The sequence below is a fragment of the Telmatherina bonti genome, assembly GCF_933228915.1.
Source record: "Telmatherina bonti genome assembly, chromosome: 18".
Lineage (NCBI taxonomy): Eukaryota > Metazoa > Chordata > Actinopteri > Atheriniformes > Telmatherinidae > Telmatherina > Telmatherina bonti.
Window position 1 is genome coordinate 9,830,950 of NC_136616.1, and position 23,127 is coordinate 9,854,076.

At 42.4% G+C, this 23,127-nt stretch overlaps 1 protein-coding gene across 1 annotated transcript; it reads left to right on the forward strand.

Annotated features, from left to right (window-relative positions):
* Positions 1 to 15,706: 15,706 nt before the first annotated feature.
* On the forward strand, positions 15,707 to 22,880 carry nat16 (N-acetyltransferase 16; the record flags this gene model as incomplete). Its single annotated transcript, XM_079257970.1, has 4 exons — positions 15,707 to 15,922; positions 17,866 to 18,090; positions 18,207 to 18,541; positions 22,652 to 22,880. The coding sequence occupies 4 exons, from the start codon at positions 15,707 to 15,709 to the stop codon at positions 22,878 to 22,880; spliced, it is 1,005 nt and encodes a 334-aa protein (XP_079114096.1).
* Between the last annotated feature and the right edge of the window lie 247 nt (positions 22,881 to 23,127).

The window sequence follows — 23,127 nt, forward strand, 5'->3', positions numbered from 1 at the left end:
CCGGCATTTTCCATGCTGCCATGCTTGCAGGCTTTCCTGATGACCAGTTCTGTGACTTGAAAGCGGTGGAAACGGATTATTACCGTGCTGCCACAAGCCCGGACTGGGTTTAGTGACAGGGCTGCGATGTGCTTTGATTGATTTAGGAAGGCCGATGATGCAGACATTTTGTCACCGGCTGTGACCCTCCATCTCGGCCAGCCATGAATGCAGCCATTTACACCTCAAGGGAGGTGCCTCACTATGGCTGAGACTATCGCTGACCTCAGCGTTAGCATCCAAATCTGGGATTCACTTAGAGATCAGAACACACAGGCAACTGCGTGAGAGTCCTTTAGCTGTTTTCCAGACTTTGACCTACCAAAAAGTTTCTTGGAGCTTCTACAAATGAAAGCGGTTTTGGTGAGGGCCTTGGGAGCCAAAAAAACAGGTTGGGTGTGTGCAAGCTGCACACCTACTCCTTTTCCTGTGAAACCAGAAGCCTGAGCTGTACTCTTTGGGAAAATTAAATAATAAAAAAAACCTCCCTGAGCTGCCACCTTATCGTGGTGGAGGGTTTGTGTGTCCTGAAGATCCTAACAGCTATGTTGTCGAGGGCTGTATGCCCCTGGTAGGGTCACCCATTGCAAACAGGTGTCTCGGGGAGAGACCAGACTAAGTGTAGCTCAAAGACCCCTATGATAACAGTGGCAGAAATTTTCCCTTGCCCCATCAGGAGCCAGGCCTGGGGGTGGTGCACGAGAGTGAGCATCTGGTGGCTGGACAAAGGCCTGTCGATCGGGCCCAAAAGGATTACATGGACCCCACCTCCTGGGGGCTCACCATCTGCAGAAGGAGCTGTAGGGGTTTGGTGTAATGTGAGCTAAGCAATTTTGTAATCGCATCGTTGGACCTGTGGCCACATGCCTTGGACACTCGAGTGAAGAGGGAGGTGTCAGCTGATTGCCACCTGGTGATCAGCCGGAGCTGTGGCTGTAAGGTCGTAAGTGCCTGTTGTGGCGGTAATCCCAGAACTCAGTGGACACCAGCAGTGAGGGATGCCATTAAGCTGAAGAAGGAGTTCTATTGGGCCTTCTGGGCCGGTGGGATTCTGGAGACAGCTGACAGGTACAGACAGGCTACGCGGCTTCGGCTGTCGCCAAGGCAAAATCTCGGGCATGAGAGGAATTTGGCAAGGCCTCGGAGAATGACTTCCGGACGGCTTCGAAACAATTCTCGTCCACCATCTGGCGACTGAGGAGGGGGAAGCAGTGCTACATCAACACTGTGTACAGTGGAGATCATGAGCTGCTGGCCTCACCTCAGGACGTTGTGGGTCAGTGGAAGGGATACTTCGAAGACCTCCTCAATCCTACCAACACCTCTTCCGATGAGGAAGCAGAGCTGGGGGACACAGGGGTGGACTATCCTATCTCTGGGGCTGAGCTCGTTGAGGTGGTAAAAAAGCTCCTTGGTGGCAGGCCCCCCACAATAGACGAGATCTGCCCAGATTTCTTTAAGGCTCTGGTTCCTGTGGGGCTGTCCTGGCATAACGTGGACATCGGGGCCAGTGCCTCAGGAGCACACCTTCCTTCTTACAAAGGGGGACCGGAGGGTGTGCTCCAACTACTGGGGAATTAAACTCCTCAGCCTCCCCAGTGGAGAGGAGGGTCTGTCGTACAGTTGAATCTTGGATTAAGGAGGAGCAGTGTACCAGCTCTATACCCTCTTTGGGGTCCTGGAGGGGGAATGGAGTTGGCCCGACCAGTCTACATGTGGTTTGTGGACTTGGAGAAGGTATTCAACTGTTTCCCCCAAGGACTCATGTGGAGGGTACTCTGGGAATATGGGATACCGGACCACCTTGTACGAGATGTCCGGTACCTGTACAACAGGTGTTAGAGCTTGGTCCGCATTGCTGTAAGTAAGTTGAATTCATTTCCAGGGGTGTTGGATTCTGCCAAAGTTGCCCTTTATCACTTATCCTGTTTATAAATTTTGTGGAGAGAATTTCTGGGCGCAGCCGAGGTGTTGAGGGGATCCGGTTTTGTGGCCTCAGGATTGGGTCTCTGCTTTTTGCGGATGATGTGGTCCTGTTGGCTTCATCTGGTCGTAATTTCCAGTTCTCGCTTTCGCAATTTGCAGCCGAGTGTGAAGTGGCCGGGATGGGGATCAGCACTCCAAATCTGAGACCATGGTCCTCAAACCTAATGCGGTGCCCTCTCCTGGTCAGGAGTCAGGTCCTGCCGCAAGAGGTGTTTATATATCTCAGTGTCTTGTTCATGGGTGGGGGAAGGATGGAGCAATAATGCAGACTCTGTGCCAGTCTGTCATGGTGAAGAAGAAGCTGAGCCAGAAGGCAAAGTTCTCCATTTACCAGTCGACCTACGTTCCTACCCTCACCTATGGTCATGAGCTGTGGGTTGTGGCTGAAAGAATGAGATCTTGTATACAGGCTGCTGAAATGAGTTTCCTCTGCAGGGTGGCCGGACTCTCCCTTAGAGATAGGGTGAGGAGCTTGGTTATCCGTGAGAGTAGTGCCCGAGCCACCTCAACTGGCTCCTCTGCATCGAGAGCCAGTTGAGGTTGAACTTTTGGGTTGGCCAACAAAGATCTATAAAGTCACATAAATTACAACACAATGTGGCTTGAACTTCAGGGTTAGCAGTTTTTATGGCCTCTTGAAAGGTGGGATTTCAGTGCACTTTTGAAAGTGCAAACACACTCTGTGTCTAGGCATGGAAATTGCCAGAATTGTCCAATGTAATGATGTCATGTAATGATGAAGTCAGTAGTGCTTTATAAGTGCTTCTTGACTTGTGAGTAGTTGCATTCCCTGCACTGCATCCAAATCTTATAGAGAAATGAAAGCTTAAGGTCAAGATCACAGTGCAAAATAATCCAGGTAACCACCATTCTAAAATGTACTTGAAACTTTGGACTCCATTCGATAATCTTTAATCAAATAAGATCTTATACGATCTTTTAGATTTTTTCTTTTTTCCAAAACATTTTACATAGTTTTTTTTTAAAATGAAATTATCAAATATTTTAGAACAAATTTGAAATTAGCTTATTTTCTAAGTAGATTCAAGTGTGATGAATAGTAAATTTCAATTGACGTTTAAAGAAAACAATGAGGGCACAAATGACATCTCTCTTACATATTTGATGTTTAGAAAAAAAATATCTTAAAACAGTTTCAGATAACATGAGTATGGACCAACTTTCTCATAAAAAGTCCTTAGATATAATTAGCAGTTAAAGGTTTTGAATACATAAAAATTCTCTAAAATTTCAACTATGTTCAAGTTGGGTTCTCTGTCAGGGGTGGTAACCAGGCCTTTGGGGCAACTATCCTGCAGAATTTGGATTTTCACCTAATTTGACCAATTAGTTAGAATTGGGTGTGTCATTGTGCAGAACTTGAAAGGTTGTCAAATCCATTTCTTTAGAATAAGGTGTGATGAAGCAAGGAAACATCTAAAATCTACAAAATGGTGGTTCTTGAGAACTGCCAATGGACAGCTAACTCCTTTTAAGAACCTACACCAGTGCTGAAGACAAAAAAAAAAAATTCTAAATTCTGACTGGACAGTTAGATTTGTAATTGAAATGTCACAATCCAGTCTGATAGAGGTGTAATGGCAGATTAAAAATTCTAAGCTAAACCTTTACAGATTTGCAGTCTGAGTCTGTCATGATTCTGAGACCAGTTGTGTACTAAAACAATTATTTTGGCATTGTTTTGGTGCACCTGAATTTTATTTGCTCTTACACTTCTCAAGTAGATTTTTTTTTTTTTTTACAAAGCTTGATCAATAATGACAGCATGAATCTGTTTTAGTTTGTAGTTGAATGAGGTTGACATTACAAATTTTAGTATTTGGCACCTGAAGCTATACAAAAGTAATACAATAAATGTCAATAACTTAAATTTGTTTCTATATTTAATCAACAGAATTTATTTTAATTGTGTCTGATAACTTAGAGGATATGGATATGGAGTTTTAGTTTAGGCAGTCATATAACAAAATCAAGTCACCGTTTGTTTGTAACATACTCTCTGGCATCTGCAGGTCGTTATCCAAACAATTTGCCACTGCACTGAACTACTGAAAGAAAAAAAAACTACATTTTATGCTAATGCTGCACACTGTAAAGAGGGGGGTATGTTGGAAAGGGTTTCCCACTCTCTGACCAAATTTTAAGACATCTCAGCTCTTCATCTTCATCATACCTCTACAAACTTCTATATAAACCGTGAAAAGAGCACAAGTGAGAGTAGTGAGCTCATATAGAAATGCTAGTACTTAAATTCAAACATGTGAAACTAGGCGTAGGTAGCTTTGTCAACACCTGAAGTTCAAATTAAGTGAATTTGGACATCAAACACTGGCAACACGTTATCAATATTCACTCAAAGTGCTCTATAAACAAAGTTGAGTTGTGTTAACATCAAAACATTAAAACAGTAAAAACAATAGATAAGCTAAAATAAGAAGCAGTCTCATACTGGATAAAATGTCAGGACATTAAAATGGGTCTTTGGGCAGGTTTTAAAAATTTTAAGTGATGTGGCTTCTCTAACCTGCAAAGAATTCCATAGTTTGAGAGCAGCAACCGCAAATGCTGTGTCACCTCTGAGCTTCCACCTAAGACCTCGGTACCTCTAGAAGAAGCTGATCAGCTGATCTGAGGCATCGGGCTGGCGAGTAAGGGGTAAGTGGCTCAGAGAGGTACAGAGGGGCCAGACTATGTAAGGACTTATTAAACAAATAAAATAACCTTACAATTAACTCTAAAATGTATGGGAGGTGAATGAAGTAATGCTAAAATAGGGGTAATGGGTTCTCCCTTACATACTCCAAACAAAAGACCAGCAGCAACATTTTGGACAAGTTGGAGACGTGAGAGAGACAACTGGATGACCCCCAGATAAAGTGTGTTACAGTAATCCAGCCAGGAAGTGATGAAAGCATGGATTACTGTCTCAAAGTGTGGAGCAGTTAAAACAATAAAAAAAACAATACAGCCTCAGTTTTTTCCTCATTAAAATAAAAAAAGCACAAGGCCATCCATGGCTTGATGTCATGGAGGCATGAAAGTAGCAGTGTGAGGGAAAAGACATACTTCTTTTTCAGGGGTAGATATATCTGGCTTTCATCAGCATATAGATGAAAAGAGACACCATGCTGTCGCAGAATAGACCCTAAAGGTAGCTGATATAACGAAAACTTAAGGGGCCCTAAAACTGAGCATTGTGGGACCCCACAGGTCACCGAGCAGTTACAGACTCAAAGCCAGCAATACTCACACACGGTTTCGACAGGATGCGTTCACAAAGGAAAGTGAAAAGTAACCGCTAAAACAAGCATTTCCCTTACAAACAGGCTTACCTTTCAATAACATCCAAAGGAAATATTGATGTGCGACGGGGTTGCATTTCTTACTCGTGCTGCAGGTGTTAGGAACTGAGTATGCACGTCGTGTGATCGCTTGAGCTGCATGTTTGGACACAGTTCAGCTCTTTTTAAAAATATTTGCTCCCCCAACTCATAAAAGACATGTTTAAGTAACTAATTACTAGTTTGGGGTTTAACAGTGCAGGAATTTAATCTTCAACCTGGTGGGAAACCCGTCCACTATGATCTAGTCTTTAGCTTGTGGGGAATCCCATTTTCAACCTTTTGGGAATCCTGCCCCATGCTGCCATTAGTCCAACTTAAAATACTTACACTTAAAATATTTGCAAATTATTGCTGCTAATGTGAACTCAGGACGTTTAGGGTCTGTCTTTTTTTTTATGCATTTTGTCTATGAAACTTCTAATAGCAGTCAGAGCAGTGATTATTACCATGGAAGTTTAATGAATCTTGACTTTTGAAGTAAATAACTTTTGACAGTTTAGAAGTAAAATAACTTTAAACAGTTTAAAACATTAATGGGTGACCAGGTAAACTGTGAGCCACAGATATGCTGGAAATGATTATCTAACAGAACACCAACAAATGAACAGCATAAACATTAAGAGTATGTATGGAGGGAATATTCTCTGATTCAGATTTTTTTTTACCCTAATGTGTTGTTATGTAAATTCAGTACTTAAGTTTAGTACGTAAGTTTAGAAGATTTTAATTTTTCATTTTTGTTGGAAAAGTCTACCATCGTGACTAGATGTTGAGCTGACACGATGCCTAGATACTCACAGCTGTCCTCTGTCTGCTCAGAGGAAATTATTTTTGTGTTTTACACTTAAAATACTTGCAAATTATTGCTGCTAATGTGAACTCAGGACGTTTAGGGTCTGTCTTTTTTTTTAATGCATTTTGGTTTTGATTCTTAAATGTGTTGGAATTGATATGTTGTGTATTATACAGGGAAAGATTTTCATTTTCAGTGGACAGGTACAATTTATGTACTGGTTATTTTATGATTAGTTTTATTACAGAAACAGTGACAGAAGATTTATTAAGACTGATTTTTGACAGATTTACCAACTAATCATTTTCTGGTTCCTGTGTCTCAATGGTTTGTTTCATGTACAGGACAGCGTGGGAATAATGGAGGTTGCTCTCGTACAGCTGAGTGATATGCTTTAATGATTGCATCAACATGGAGCCCACAGACAGGAAGCAAGGAACCAAGAATCAGCCCTGAAGACATGAATGATTTTGCTGTGGATGTGCTCATCACAACAGGATAATCTGCTGAAGAACATGGTGTGTTCCCATGAGTTTTGGACTATTCAGGTGCTTCATAGACAAGTTCTCAGTATGATGATGTAAGGTGTGTGTTTATATGTGCAAGACAAAATTACAGCATGCTCCAGACATGATGAAGAATTACTTATCCCTACAGACATGGGGACAACCAGTGTTGTGCTAGTTACTGAAAAAAGTAACAAGTTCTATTCTATTTAATAGTCGATAGTAGTTACAGTTACTAGTTACTTCATTCAAAAAGTAACTCTATAAAATACAATACAAATCAAACCCAAATTAATTTTTCAACATTATTTTCTTTAAAGTCAGGCCAGCAGAACAAATAAATAAATAAATAATTAACAGCTGTTCAAAAATTTAAAAGGCAACATTCAGCTTGTTAAAAAATTATGTTGAGCAATCTAGATAGATAGATAGATAGATAGATAGACAGATAGATAGATTTTATTATATTTGTATTCACATATTTCCTTAGTTACTTAGGAGCATTGTAACTCTGTCCGTGTCCTAATTGAAGTTGCACATGTGTGTTGGTATGGGCGTCCCAGCTCGGACAGCTGCAGTAACCAAGGAAACGGAGCTGAGGTGGGGTTTAGTCATTCATTCATTATCCAAGCAGCTTAGTTCGATTAAGGGTTGTGGGGGAGCTGAGGCCAGTCCCAGCAGTCTTTGGGTGAGAGGTGGGGTACACCCTGGACAGGTCGCCAGTCTATCGCAGGGCCTGTGGGGTTTAGTTCCTGAAAAAAAAGGACTGTTGTATTCATGTTTCCCGTTAGCCCGTTTATTTTACTTCATTGTGGACAGCTGTGAGGGAATCAAAACGCTTCACAGAAGGAGCGGAGGAGGGATTTATGATGAATTTTGGCATTCCGAGTGGCCTAAAGTCGGCGACGTCATTGCCATTCCAGTCGTACTAAGTTGTAAAAAATGGACACCTTTAAAACAGCCAAGTTGTGAGCATCTACAAATCTGAAAAAAAAAGAAAGTAACAAAGTCATTGAAAAAATGCACATCATTTGAATGCCAGCCAATTTAGATAATTATGAATAAAAAAAAACTAACATTTTGAAGTAATTTTCTTTTGAACAAGCTGCCGGAACAATTTAGTTGGTTATGAAAATAACTCACTATTGTTTAGACTAAAGACAGAATTTAAATAAATACAACAATGGACTACAAGTACTGGGCACAGCCATCTTTAAATCTGGAAACTTGGGGTCCTGTAAAACTTGAGTTCCTAGCTCAAAATTTTGTCATTCCCTGCAAAAGTTTCTCAGAATTCCAGGTCCGACAACTGGAACTTAAAATATGCTGGTAACTACACTTTGGGAAACAGGCACAAAAACCTTCAACTTCACAGAAAAAAATCCTAATAAGTGGATTTGGCAGCACTGCCCATATTGTGCTTCATCACTGCTATAAAAAGGTAGAAGGCAACAGCTGCTGGACAAAAATTAGCCAACTTCAACTGACTTACTTCACTTAAAGAGTAATGAACTGCTATATTAATTACTGACAACAGTAATGGTGTTACGTTAACACATTTATGAACAATAATGGAGACAATATGCTATGTTAAAATCAGCTTCTTGTTATGAAAAAGGTTTATTCTTTAAGTTATTAAATCTAAAATGATCAGAAATAGTCAGTAAATGAGTATCTGGTGGATTATTTCAGGGTCACAACCTAAATATCTTGCAAATAAAAATATTTTCCTTCCAAATAAGGGTCTTCTTAAAAGAAAGACTTTACAACGTTATTGTTACAGCAAGAAAATCCACCAAACTTTTAATTACTTTTTATTTTCAGTTTTCTTAGTTGAAATGGCAAAGGCTTTACTAATAGTATAATAGCTATCAGGGTATTCTTTTTTTTTTTTTTTTATCAGTTATTCTTTATCATCTGTAGTGATGTAAAAACATGTAGACCAGAAAGAAAGTAAGCATATGGAGTGAACATTATTCTTAGGTTACTTTTTCCTGACAGTCTTTGTTTCTCCTGATTTCTGCCATCAGAGCAAAGCAGAATATTTAAGTTATTGTTATGTTGTCCTGATAACATCTCAGAAGCTGGTGGAGTTTCATGCTACCATAAAAAATGTAATCACTACCAGCTCAGAAATGATGATGGTGCAGGATTTAACTTCCACTGTTTTTTTTCGACACCCAGACAGCTTAGTCTCACACAGATATTGTTAAATGACAGCACAAACCTCACTGAGCTTTAGCTCTCAGTTGTATAGTTGATAGAAGATTGGCATTCTTTGCAAACCTGCCAAATTCCATTTTGTCTGGAGTACTCTGACAGCCAAAGACAGGAAGCAAGCAAAAGCATGGGAGAATGAAACGAACAATGAATCAATGACTGAAAGACAAAAACAAAAGCAAATCACTCCCACTGGCAGGACTGGCTAACCCTGACAGTTAATCTCAAAGCATGATGGGAAAATACCAGTGTCTGCAGCGTATAAATGTGTTTGTCTGGTGGGAGCAGACAGTGTTTTTTCTGTAAATGCCTTGACAGCTCACATGGCCCACTGATAGATTATTTTAAAAAAGTGGAGCCTTTCTCTGATAATCAACTATTATTCTTTAAACTGACCAAGTATATTGGACAGAAAAAGAGGTTGATAAATTGTACTGTAGTATAGCTAACTGGAGCAAAAACAATAACATATTTCCACAGTTTAGTCATTTTCACAGATCACATAAAGAGCTTATATAATAATGTTTATCAAATCTTTAAAATACTTCAAATCTTTTCTTTTAGGGTTCATTTGTTATAAATTTGACAGTAAAAGATAAACACCAACAGATAAGCAATACCTGGACATGCATCTTACATGCCACCAGAGGTAATCCAGCACATTTAAGCCCAGTGTTAGATTCATGTAAACAGAGTGTTGTTAGAGCTGTAATATTTATTTTTGTGTTTATATCTATGGTTAGCTTTGGCTAACATGAGATATTTAGATGCCTGTATGTGGCGTAAAGACCACTCTGGGCAAGGAATACACATCTTCCTTTACTGAGGATGGCAACACTTGCTCACTGCAGGACAACTTCAACAGCAAAAACATTCCCCCAGGAAAAAACAGCTTACAAAGTTCTGCTTACCAGATAAAGCTGCAGTAACAAACAGATGTTCTCTTGTACTATGTCAATACAACTGCCAAAGTAACAATACAACCAAAAAAGTAACATGAAAACCTAAACATTGCAGGTACCAACTCTACATTGCAATCCCTTTTTAAGGAGACCAAGTCTCTTCTTTGTGACTACCTTGCATAAGCCACAATTTTCGTAAAATCTTGTGAGGGGAACAAGATTTTACAAGACTTGAGGCTAATGTGCTGAACACTGTTCAATGGAAACACCCGCAGATTGTAATTAAAGTTTGTTGAAACTTACAAATATCCCCTTTTATTTTGTGAAAAAATGTAATAGAAACACAGCTACATAGAAGCAACTAACTATCTCAGGCTCGGAGACTGCAACAGTCACATATTGGGTGAAAAGCAAGTACTAGAATTTTGGGCACTGTGACATGCTACTGTTAGTAGGGGCAGATGTTCATCCCATAGACATTAAGCCTTTTCCCCACCAAAATGTGGTAAAGATTAGATATACATACACATGTAACCAGACAACACCACCCTGGGTATTGTGCCCAGGCACAAATGCATGGTGGTTACACCAACCACCAGGCACTCAGGTTTGGTTGCAATGGAGGCAGAGACAACAGTTTCTGATAAACAAAGAGGAATTTTACTAAACTATTTTAAAGCCAGCTAAATTTAGCTTCTAAAAAAGGGGAGCATATTAAATCAGGGCTGAGACCTATGGTGCTGGGCATGTAAAAAAACTAGAAAAGGGACCTCAGGAACACCACACATGAAGAAAGAAATAATATCCAATTCAGACAAAAACCACATGGAAGGCAGGGAGATACCACCACCAGTACACCAATCTACCACCACCGCCTCAGCACCTGAAGGGAAGCAGAAATGAGTTAAAAATGAACAAAACCTAACACTAAACAACAGAAGAAAATTATAAATTAAAAATTATAATAATAATAATAAGTAAAATCCCAAAATGTTCTTCGTCTCCACACATACCCAATTATCATTGGCGGCTAAACAAATTCAGTCTTGCACCAGCTTATGGTGAGTCCAGCACCCATGTCAGTGTCCCCCCAGAGAAGAGGGATAATCAAAAGCGCGAGCAGGAACATGGCAAAGCAAAAGCTGCAAACTGAGCAGCCGATAAGACAGGTAAAATGTGACAGCAGAGCAGCAGCAGCTTCCAGAGCAGCTTTTTCAGGACAGTACATCCACCCTAGCTTCTGTAGCTTGATTAGAAGAGGGAGATCCAAGTAAGCCTGATACTACCCAGAGCTGTTGAAGAGCGTATATTGGCATCAACTCAGTAACCTAGTGCAGCCCAGCTTCTGTAGTCTGGTCATAAGACTGGAACCTGATAGCGCTTGATGCTAACAGCAAACGCCTGCCGCAGCATCCAGTAGACCATGAGCGCTAAACCGCAAGCTTCATACAGGAAACCCAGTGCTGATCTCTAAAATGAAACAGCAATAAGCAGTACTGGAGAGGTGGGGTGTAATTAGGACGTTAACTGCTGCAGAGTCTACCTGCCACCAACCTGAGGTGATCTCAAGGACTGATGTAGCCCAGCTGCCAGTCAGCAATAGATGCAGTCTGCATACCTAGTTTACCTTTGTAGGGTTGTACCCCTGCAGCGATTGACTTCCGGGAGGGAAAGCCAAAAGCCACTAATAAGACAAACTACTGTGTCCTGCTACACTTGTATGACCTTTTCTTGCAGGAAAGCAGGAACCATCAGCACCAAAGAAGGGCTGCAGCTGTCAACACTTTCCCAGTGGTAATATAAAACCCCATGATGAAGTTCTATTTGTGGCTGACAGAACCAGTACTTCCTCACTGCTGGACTTTCCATGCCAACTCACTCTTTTCTTGGAAGATTTCCGTGTTCTTTCCAGCCATGTAAGATGGAAAGCACTGGGTCCAGTTTTTGGGCTGCCACCAATTGCTGTGGTCTCAGAGGTTGCAACCGATTTGTTGTGGGACTGAAATGATCAGGTTCCATTTGATGGGGTCGCTTAGCATTGTTCTTACCTTCCTGCACAGATATCTGCCTCATGACCAGTGACACTACATTGTCTACATCTTCAAAGCTGGTCCATTTCTCATTTAGTTTTTGATACTTTAAAAAGCCCTTGACATGTGAGATCTTTTATTTGCTTTAATGCTTGGTAGTGGTCGGAGTTTTTCTGGGTTTCAAAAGCTCATCTTGACAGTGCATCTGCATTTGCATGTCTTTGACCTGAGCAGTGTCCAATTTCAAAGTCATACCTGCTCTTTTCCTGTTGCTGCCTGTCGTGGTTTGTGTCAACAGAATTCATTTTTTTTCCTGAGGAGGCTGTTAAGAGGAGTGGCAACCTCTGCAAATACTGTTACAAAGCAGCAAAAGTAATTGCATAGTCCCAGGAAGGTCTGCATTTGTTTATTAGTAGGGGGCTGCCACTCCTGCACATCTCTTATCAGTTCTGGATTTGGGATCGTCCCCTCTCCACTGACCACATGTCCAAGAAAGAGGACCTTGTTCTTCAACAGCTGACATTTCTTGGGTTTCAGCTTCAGTCCATAACTGTGAAGATGTTAAAAATCTGAGCAAGGTGCTGCAAATTCTCCTCAATCCTTCTTCCCAGGATGATTATCCAAATAAATGAGAAGTGTATTCCATTGGAAACCTCAAAGGGCCAGTTCCTGGCTCTGTGGAGTGTACCAGGTGCATTCCAGAGGCTAAATCAAGAAGTCTCATTGAAGGGCATTGTGCCTGCATTGGACCATTAGTGGGTGATGAATGCTGTCTTACCATGATCTTCAGGGCCTACAGCAATCTGCCACTATCAGCACTGGAGCTTGAAGGTGGACTCTCCCAAGATGTCAAGGCAATTATCTGTTTTGGGCTGTGGACGTGCATCATTCAGTGTAATGGTCCAACATACCATATCACACGACCCTCCTTTTTATGAATAAGAATGACTGGTGACTCCCACCCAGGGGATGAAGGTAGAACTACTCCTGATTCCAGCATTTCTTCAAGGTGCTGTTAATCCTTCTCTTGGAACTCCAGAGGTGTCCATCAGACTGGCTGGTGTACAATCTACAATCTCATTGTCAATCTTGTGAACAATGGCAGAGAGATGCGCCAGGTGTGTATCACTGGCTGCAAAGAGAAACTTACTTTTAAAGCAGCTCATTTAGCCTCATGTGCTGTTATTCATTAAAAGTTTCACTCCCTTGTGTGTATAGGGCTTGTCGGTACTCTGGTAAGTCTACATTTCTTGTTACCAGTCCAACCTTTGTTGCTGCTATGTTGCTGCTTTCCATGCCCATCATGCTTTTTTGCTCATTGTTTTCAGAGGAATGCATGATGGTGGGATTATCAGGGAAGGTCTCAACCACAATGGCTCCACAGGGCAGAGATGTTTTGGTGCTTGAGAGATTAAAAAGTCTCACTGGCACCCAGTAAGTGTTGCCATGAAGATGACAACTTCCTGATGAGACTGTTTCAGTTATGTTTAATGGTTCCTAGGACAGCTGGAAGACCAGGTTTTGGTTTATCAACCTTGCCCCTAAAGGCACTTTCAGAAGGCAAGATAAGGTGCCTCCTAGAGTACATGTACCACAGAGTTATCTCCACCAGCTTCTTCAACGACACAGGCATGCACTGGCTCTCTCCCCACAAACACCTGGTGACCAGCTAAGACTGTCATCTTAGCTGCTTGCATTGCATCAAGGTCGAGGAGGAGAGAGTCATGTATGGTGTTCAGGTAGTTAGAAATTGATTCAGGTGGAAGCAAACAGAGGCAGATAGATTCAAGTAGATATAAACAGATTTAGATGAAAGTAAATAGATGCAGATAGAAACAAGTTGAAACCTGTTGAGATAGACACAGGTAGAAACAGTTCTCAATTATGATTCCAGAAACTATGATATCTGTTACTCTACTTGTTTTTCTTTTTACATAGCCTCTTCATCAACTTATTCTGTTCATCAGTCTTCGTCACTCTGATTAGACTGACTCTGTTTCCTCCAAACCTGGAAGATGTGACTAAGCTTTAAGTCTACATTGTTCATCTTTATCGTAAAGGCCACATCTGCGCTTACTTAGTACTTCAAGCAGGACACCCACTATTCTGTCAAACCTTTGTCTAAACACTCTGAACATTTTGAGTCTTTGAAAATGTGTGTAGTTTCTGCTCCAGCTTTCAAACCTCACTGTGATGTAAAAAATGTTTAAAAGATGGATATCAATGTATGTTTTCGTGACCTTATGGTGTTCTGTTGTAGAATGTTTCTTTAAAATCTCCTTTTGTTAAGATTTTGTGATGTATCTTATGTTCTCTTTTTCACAAATGTTTTATTTGCTTTGTACTTCATTGTGAACATTGATTTACGTCATAATTAAATAAGAAAATGAAATGAATAAATTGAAAAATACTTTACCACAGGGGCAATTTTCAATGTTCATTAGTTTTTTTTTTCTTTTTTTTTTGTTTGCTTGTTTGTTTTTAAATTAAACAAGAACAATTAATAATAATAAGAAAATCATATGTTGTTCTGGAGAGCAATGACTAGTGGCATTTTTGTGTCTTACACTGATGTTGAAGAAGTATTTCTGAACACACTACTGTTTTTTTCAGTGTGTTGTGTGGACAACTTCAGGAATCTTCCACCATTTTCAGCAGCTTGTGTAACATTTTTTCCTGTACAGTCAGCTCCAGCAGCTCCAGAGCATGGAACCAGCTTTTTTGAGCTGCCATTTCTTTTTGATGGCCTCTGTGTTGCATTTCCAGTCCAGTCTGTTGTCTAATTGAACTTTGAGGTATTTGTATTTCTTCACCACATGCACCTGTCTTGTCAGGATGTAGACAGTGTTTTAGTTACTTTTGTTCTTCCCAAAGTCAACATTGATCAGTTTTGTTTTGTGGGTATTCAAGATAGGGTAATTATTTCCACACCAGCTCACAAGCTGACGGACCAGTTCTCTGTTATCAGCTTCTTGTCTATCACTGATGCGCCACACAACTCAGCAAATCATCGCTCGGGTGAATTGGCCAGATTTCAATTATGCCAGATGCTTGGGACTGGCCCTCAAAGAACAATCCTTGGGGCTGCAGTAGTGTAGGGGAGCAGGGTTCAAACCACTGACCATCAGGTTAAAAGACGAGCAGCTCTATCACCTGAGCCACATAAATGCAGAGTAATCAGAGTACTTCTGCAGATGACACAACTCAGACTTGGATTGGAAGTCTGAGGTGTACAGTGAGAACAGAAATGGTGAAAGTACAGTTCCTTGTGGTGCTCCAGTGCAAGGTGTTCACTTGCTTATTGCTTATTAACAGTCTCTCAGGGACTCTCATGACGCGTAGTCTTGTGGTTCAGATTGTTGGGATTTTTTAGGCACTGGAACAAGGCAGGATGTTTTCCAGAATATAGAAACTATTTTCTGAAATAGCCTGTTGTTGAAAAGATGCTGAAGAATCTGACATAGTTGTTCTGAGCAAGTTTAAGAACCCTGGGACTGGAACCATCTGGATCTTCAGACTTGTTCAGTTTCTCCAATTGTTTCTTCAGACAGACCTTTAGCCAGACAGCATCAGTCCTCATATTAACTTAGATCTTGAGGGGCAGTCATGTGTTGGTTTAGCAATGGTTACCCTTTTAACTTGTCTTCCTTTTTACTATGAACATTATTCTCTTGATCTACTGGTCCTAATAATTCCAGAGTTCAATATCATGCTCTGGAGGTTGACAATTTTCATTACTTTGCTTTACATTGGAACCAGTCTTTTTTCTTGACATGTTTGACCAGGTTGGGAACGTAATCCTAATCTGTTTTCAAAAACATTTCTTAACAATCTGTTAACTTTTTATCTCTTCAGTTATTTCAAGATGAAGATTGATACCAGCCAGGCAATGCCCCAGCTCCCAGAGGCTCTAGCCCAAGCTGGCCTCCAATTTGCTGTGGCCACTGAGGAGGACTTTGATGAAATCATGTCTATGAGCCAGGACATCTATGGAGGCCTGGACTACCTTCCAACCAGATACACCAGCTGGCTGCAGGACACCAATCGTATAGTTATATTGGCCCGCAAACAAGGAAAAGTGGTAAGTTGAACCAACAACATGGAACTATGAAAAAGCATTTGTCTGAAGATGGCAGAAACATTTCCTAAAATTATCTACAGACATAAAAACATCTAGAGTGACTTTATCAACAAGTCCTGAAGTTGTTACAACTCATTTACCTTCAATCAATGTAGTTTATTTATCAATAGTATCTGGACCTGCAAACTCCCTGACCAATATAGGTAAATATTTTTTTTACCAATATAGGTAAATAAATAATTTATCAATAAAATAAAGTGTCCAACGTAAACCAGAATGGGAGAGAAAATGGAAGAAAAGGGGAGCACAAGGCTGCATCAGCTGGAATATGAGGAGGAGTGGCAAGGAGCCCCGAATTTTACGAACCTTTCTCCTCCTGCAAATCTGAGTGGAAAATACCACTTTAGAAAAATTATGGTAAAAAAACTCCTTTACTATTTAACCAAACCCAGGACCCCCTTTTTGGTTGTGGGATGGGGATTGTCCACCACTGCACTGGTGAATGACAGCGTGACCATCCACATAGCCCAAATAGGTCCCGATTGCTCACACAGACTTGCACTTGGCAAGTTTAACAATGAGTTTGGCCTCAGCCAAGCAGTGAAAGAGAGCATGAATACGCCCCAAGTGCATAATCCAGGTGTCTGAATAAGCATCATCTAAGTAAACTGCATACCCTTCCAGGTCACCCAACATCTACTGATCAGTCTCTGGAACATTGCTGGAACATTAAGCAACCCAAAAGACATGACACTGAAAGATAACAATCCACTTGTAGTTATAAACGCAGAAATTTGAGCTGTCTGAACAAAGGGAGATGCCAATAGCCCTCCAGTACGTCTGACATTATTCACGTTCTTTTATACATGAACGCTGAAAACCATCTGGCTTGGTCACCACATTCACCTTACCGTGGTGTATCTGACTTAGGCACACTCAAACAAGGGGATCAAATGTGTTTTTTCCATTAGTTTTGGACAAAAATAAACAGAATACATGTTTTTTAGAAAATGGTTGCAGTGTTAAAATGAATAAGTTATTAATATTGACAACAATGAAATGGTTTAAATTTGAGACAGTAGTGTAGTGTTATAGCAAACACTTAGTTTGGGTTTTACATACCCAAACCAATTAGTGAAGATGGCTCTGGCAGGTATATTTTAAAGAAAGTCACTCAAAATGACCTCTACCAAATGTTAGACCAGGAGTTTAAAGGGTTAATTACATACACTTCTCTATATTCACAGTAAAAGGTGTGCAAAGACTGCAAAAGGTCACAGGAAAGCCAAATTATATCCATATGTTTATTACCCTAGTTTTGCACTTTGCTGAATGTGTCATGTTTATGTTTGTGTATTGTAATATTCTGGTTGTTTGAGTGTAAAAAGTTAGCATAGTGTGTGCAGTGGACTGTACAGGAAGTAACATCCACCAACACCACTACCTCCAATCTGTGTTTCATTGGGAATAGAAATAAGGGTGAATAAGAACTTAACAATTTAGATATAAACTGAATTCAGTCATCTGTTACTGACATGCAAGAGTTTGTGGTTTTCACGGTAGCGGCCTCTCTTTTCCCTGAAGACCTGAAGAGCGAAACACAACTTCTTGAGGGTTCAGTGTGATGGCTTGAATGTGTTGTTTCACGAGTTGATTCTCATGATGACTCCTACATGTGTCTACTCCATCATGAGACAGAGTAAAGTTGCTGTGTCCTCATCCGACGCCATCTTGTATTTGCCACCAGTGATTAACAGTAGTGGTTATTCAACTCTGTGTTTTCCATTTACAGTAAGGTTAATAATGTACTGACAGGAATACAGACAGTGAAATCATTCTTTGTTTAAAGTTATTTTGATTATTTCATTGGTTTTATTCCATGTTCAGGTTTCTGGTCCTATCCTGTTTGAATCATAATGATTGAACTCCATAATATTTGACAGATTGCTCTCGAGTCAGTATGTGTGATCGATGATGGGGAGACCATGCTAGTGGAGGGGCTTCGTGTGGCCCCCCAAGAAAGGGGAAAGGGTGTGGCCGGAGTTCTGCTGCGCTTCTGCTCTGAGCTGGTCAAATCCAAGTACCCTGAGGTGAAGGTGAGCCGGCTGACTCGTGATGACCAGATGGGACCCAAGGACTTCCAGAAGTATCGCATCATAACCAAGCAGGTAGAAACTCCAAGACATGCTCTCCAAACTTAGACTCTGTGTCTGCTTTGCTGTTTTTAGTTTGTATTTCAGTAAATCTTCTTTAACAGTGTTCATCGTGAATTTTTGTCCCTTAGGGTATCCTGCTGGTTCGCTTTAGAGCAGAGGACCTGAAATTACGACTGAATGAGTTCAGTTTGGGTGGAGACATCCATTCCTCTCTGTCCTCCAATACCTCACCAGTGCGTCTTGATGATTCAGCCATTACCCAGCTGTATCTGACCACTGATCTAATGCAGGGGGTCCTTCCTAATGCCACCGTCATACAAGACTGGCAGCCATTCAAGCTATTGGCCAGTAACTTTGCCATTCTGCTAAAGAAAGACATCGACTGGATGGTGGATGATGTGTCCAGTCCCTCGGTGGCCAGTCTCTGTACCTTCCCCTTCAGGGTGCCCATCGGTGAAGACTGGTACTGATTTTTGTTTTCATTATGAAGCCAAGCAAAAGACAAATGGTTGTTTTAAAACAGTGGTTCTTAAACGGTGAGGGCGCGGGCGGGGGGGCAGAGTTGTCTCATTTAAAACTCGGCTAATCTGATGTAGTTTACAGAGAGATTTAAAATCTTTCACACTACAGCAGTCGAAAAAGAATAAGGGTAATATTTCTGACACTGATACAATTTTATCTAGTGAAATAAACTGCTTGACTTTATTGTCGTCGATAAAAAGGGGCCCTACAGACAAAGTTTGAGAACCACTGTTTTAAATGGCTTTATACAGAAAATAAAGTTGAGTTAATTGATTTAATCAATAGGAGGTGAACTGGTCTATTATAGAAATAATCCTTCATCTTCATCTTCATGCCGCTTATCCGGGGTCGGGTCGCGGGGGCAGCAGCCTAAGCAGGGAAGCCCAGACTTCCCTCTCCCCAGCCACATTTGCCAACTCTGCGGGGGGGATCCCGAGGCGTTCCCAGGCCAGCCGAGAGATATAATCCCTCCAGCGTGTCCTGGATCTTCCCCGGGGTCTCCTCCCAGAGGAACGTGCCTGGAACACCTCACCAGGGAGGTCCAGGAGGCATCCTGACCAGATGCCCGAGCCACCTCAACTGGTTCCTCTCAATGCGCAGGAGCAGCGGCTCTACTCTGAGCCCCTCCCGGATGACCGAGCTCCTCATCCTATCTCTAAGGGAGAGCCCAGCCACCCTGCGGAGGAAACTCATTTCAGCCGCCTGTATACAAGCTCTCCTTCTTTCGGTCAGGACCCACAGCTCATGACCATAGGTGAGGGTAGGAATGTAGATCGACTGGTAAATCGAGAGCTTCGCCTTCTGGCTCAGCTCTTTCTTCACCACGACAGACTGGCACAGAGTCCGCATTACTGCAGACGCCGCACCGCTCCGTCTGTCGATCTCACGCTCCATCCTTCCCTCACTCGTGAACAAAACCCCAAGATATTTAAACTCCTCCACTTGAGGCAGGACCTCACTCCCGACCCGGAGAGGGCAAACCACCCTATTCCGGCTGAGAACAATGGTCTCAGATTTGGAGGTGCTGATTCTCATCCCAGTCGCTCAAGCAAGAGCTGGAGATCACAACCAGATGAAGCCAACAGGACCACGTCATCTGCAAAAAGCAGGGACCCAATCCTGAGGCCACCAAGTCGGATCCCCTTAACACCTCGGCTTCGCCTAGAAATTCTGTCCATATAAGTTATGAACAGAATTGGTAATAAAGGGCAGCCTTGGTGGAGTCCAACCCTCACCGGAAACGAATCCGACTTACTACCGGCAATGCGGACCAAGCTCTGACACCTGTCGTACAGGGACCGGACAGCTCGCACAAAGGGGTCCGGTACCCCATACTCCCGGAGTATCCCCCACAGGAGCCCCCAGGGGACACGGTTGAATGCCTTCTCCAGGTCCACAAAGCACATGTAGACTGGTTGGGCAAACTCCCATTCCCCCTCCAGGACCCCAAAGAGGGTATAGAGTTGGTCCACTGTTCTGCGACCAGGACGAAAACCACACTGCTCCTCCTCAATCCGGGATTCGGCTATCCGGCAGACCCTCCTCTCCAGGACCCCTGAATAGACCTTCCCAGGGAGGCTGAGGAGTGTGATTCCACTGTAACTGGAACACACCCTTCTTAAAAAGTGGGACCACCACCCCAGTCTGCCAATCCAGCGGTACTGCCCCCGATGTCCACACGATGCTGGAGAGGTGTGTCAGCCAGGACAGCCCCACAGCATCCAGAGCCTTAAGGAACTCCGGGCAGATCTCATCCACCCCCGGGGCCTTGCCGCCAAGGAGCTTTTTGACCACCTTAGCGACATCAGCCCCAGAGATAGGAGAGTCCACCCCTGAGTCCACCAGCTCTGCTTCCTCATCGGAAGACGTGTTGGGAGGATTGAAGAGGTCTTTGAAGTATTCCTTCCACCGACCCACAATGTCCCGAGTTGAGGTCAGTAGCTCCCCACCTCCACTGTACACAGTGTTGATGAAGCACTGCTTCCCCCTCCTGAGCCGCTGGATGGTGGACCAGAATCGTCTCGAAGCCATCCGGAAGTCTTTCTTCGCCGAACTCCTCCCATGCCCGAGTTTATGCCTCCCAATCACTCCCCTCCAGGTCTCACTCTCATTGCCCACGTGAGCATTGAAGTCCCCCAGCAGAACAATGGAGTCCCCAGAAGGAGCACCCTCCAGCACTCCCTCCAAGGACTCCAGAAAGGGTGGGTACTCTGAACTGCTGTTCGGTGCATAAGCACAGACAACAGTCAGGACCCGTCCCCCCACCCGGAAGCGGAGGGAAACTACCCTTTCATCCACCAGGGTAAACCAAGCTGGGGGCTGATGAGAATGCCCACACCTGCTTGACGCCTCTCACCATGAGCAACTCCAGAGTTGAAGAAAGTCCAGCCCCTCTCGAGGGCGACTGGTTCCAGAGCCCAAGCCATGCGTCGAGGTGAGTCCAACCATATCTAGTCGGAACCGCTCAACCTCGCGCACAAGCTCAGGCTCCTTCCCCACCAGAGAGGTGACGTTCCACATCCCTAGAGCCAGCTTCTGCAGCCGGGGATCGGACCGCCAGGGTCCCTGCCTCTTGCTGCCGCCCAGCTCACATTGCACCCGACCCCTACGGCTCCTCCCGCAGATGGTGAGCCCACGGGAGGTAATCCTTCCCATTTAAATTAATACCGAAATGACACAGCTTTCCACCACTGTTAACCTACAATGGTCAACATGAGGTACAGAACATCTTTGTACACACTAGAAGCAGATATTCTAACATATAACTTATCAAAATTAAGCAAAAAAGCATTCTACCAAGCACTGGCATCCAAACCAAGCACAATTCAAACCCCAAGCAGTTATGGGACTGTAGCAAAAACATAAAAACTGCACTGTCAACTTTAGAAATTCTGCTAATTTCTCAACTTCAAGCAAATGGCACAAACGAGGCCCCAAATGAAAGGAGAGATTCTTCTCATTAAAAGATGCCTTATTCATCACTGTGGGACAAACTATCTTGGAGCTAACTCTCAAAATGATAAATCATGGTTTACTATTACCATTTTAGGCTCATCTACTGTGTTCTCCTATGACTTTGTTTTAAATTAATTATGAAGGTTCTTTAATGAAGATTTAGTTAAGTTATATAGTAACATTTTACTACTTAACTGCATTCCTAGGATACATTTAAATAGCTGGGATAGGCTCCAGCTTCCCTGTGATCCTGAATTGTATGCTACCAATTCCTAGGACTTCTTTTCAAATTTCTGAGATATGTTTAATAGTTCCTGAGAGGATTGTTTTAGGACTACTTGACTAATTACTGGGATAATATTTCTAATTGCCAGGATATACACACCAATTCCTTGGACTTTGTGACTGTTTCCCAGTGTTACTTTTGTAATTCCTCTGACTACTTTACTCCCTCCTAGGACATCTTTGCTAATTCCTACTGGCTTTTTTTTTTGTAGACCAATAAGCCTGGACTAGACAACACGACTATATACGTGAGACGATGACACTTTATTTAGCTCAGTTATTAAAGACAGCCAGTTGTCCACAGTACTAGAGACAGGAGAAGTGCTACTTCAGAATAAACACCTAGTGGGGTTAGGTAATCTTGTTCAGAGACCCCCCCTTGCAGTGCATACCTTGCATATAAATAGCATGTTAGGATCAAAACACAAATTAGTGAAGAAGTAACTCGGAAGGCAAACATGGCTGAGAAAATGCATCCATCTATCCATGCACAAATGCAATCTGATCAGTGAACATCAGGTAAACGGATGTTTGATATGATATATGGAAAGGAATCTGTTGATCTTTTCCCTGTGGTAACAACAGAGGAAAGAAACTCTGCTTTCCCTCTCAGTATAAAGTTTAAAATGGGAAAGGCAGAAATCCAGAAAATATTAAACACAGAACAATAGATGAAAAAAATCCCCCTGTGTGAAACAGACTTTCTACAACCTTTCCAACCATTAATAATTCCCTCCTCAGCTTTAAACAGACATTCATTATGTTTGCAGGCTCTTTGCTTCTCAGCTAACTGGTGTAATTTTCCATCCAGGTATTACCTGAACATCGATATCTTCGGTAAAGACCTGATTTTGGCTCAACATCAATTCGTCTGCCACCTGCAGCGCCACACTGCCACCCTGAAGGGTCACGTGATGTGCCAGATATTCCTGGACCCCCCCCTATGGACACCCATGGCTGAATTCTGCCAAAACATCCTGAAAGTTGAGCTGGTGAAGGAGTACACTGAGCAATGTGTGGTGGAGTCGGATGTGGTGTAGTTGCAGAGAATGGTGTTAATGATGAAGACTAAGAAAAACACAACCCTCTTTTCTGAGGAGATAGAAACCAAGCAAACAAAACTTCAGAGAATGCAGTAGATTTTATTAACGCACAAACCCATAAATGTTAGGAAGGTTAAAGGTCATCGACACATCCTGTAATCCCCTAATTCTTTTATCTGCTGAATGATGAGGTCTGCTCTGTCCAGCAGATCAGCAGCTGGTCAGTCGTTAGGTGAGGCGAAAG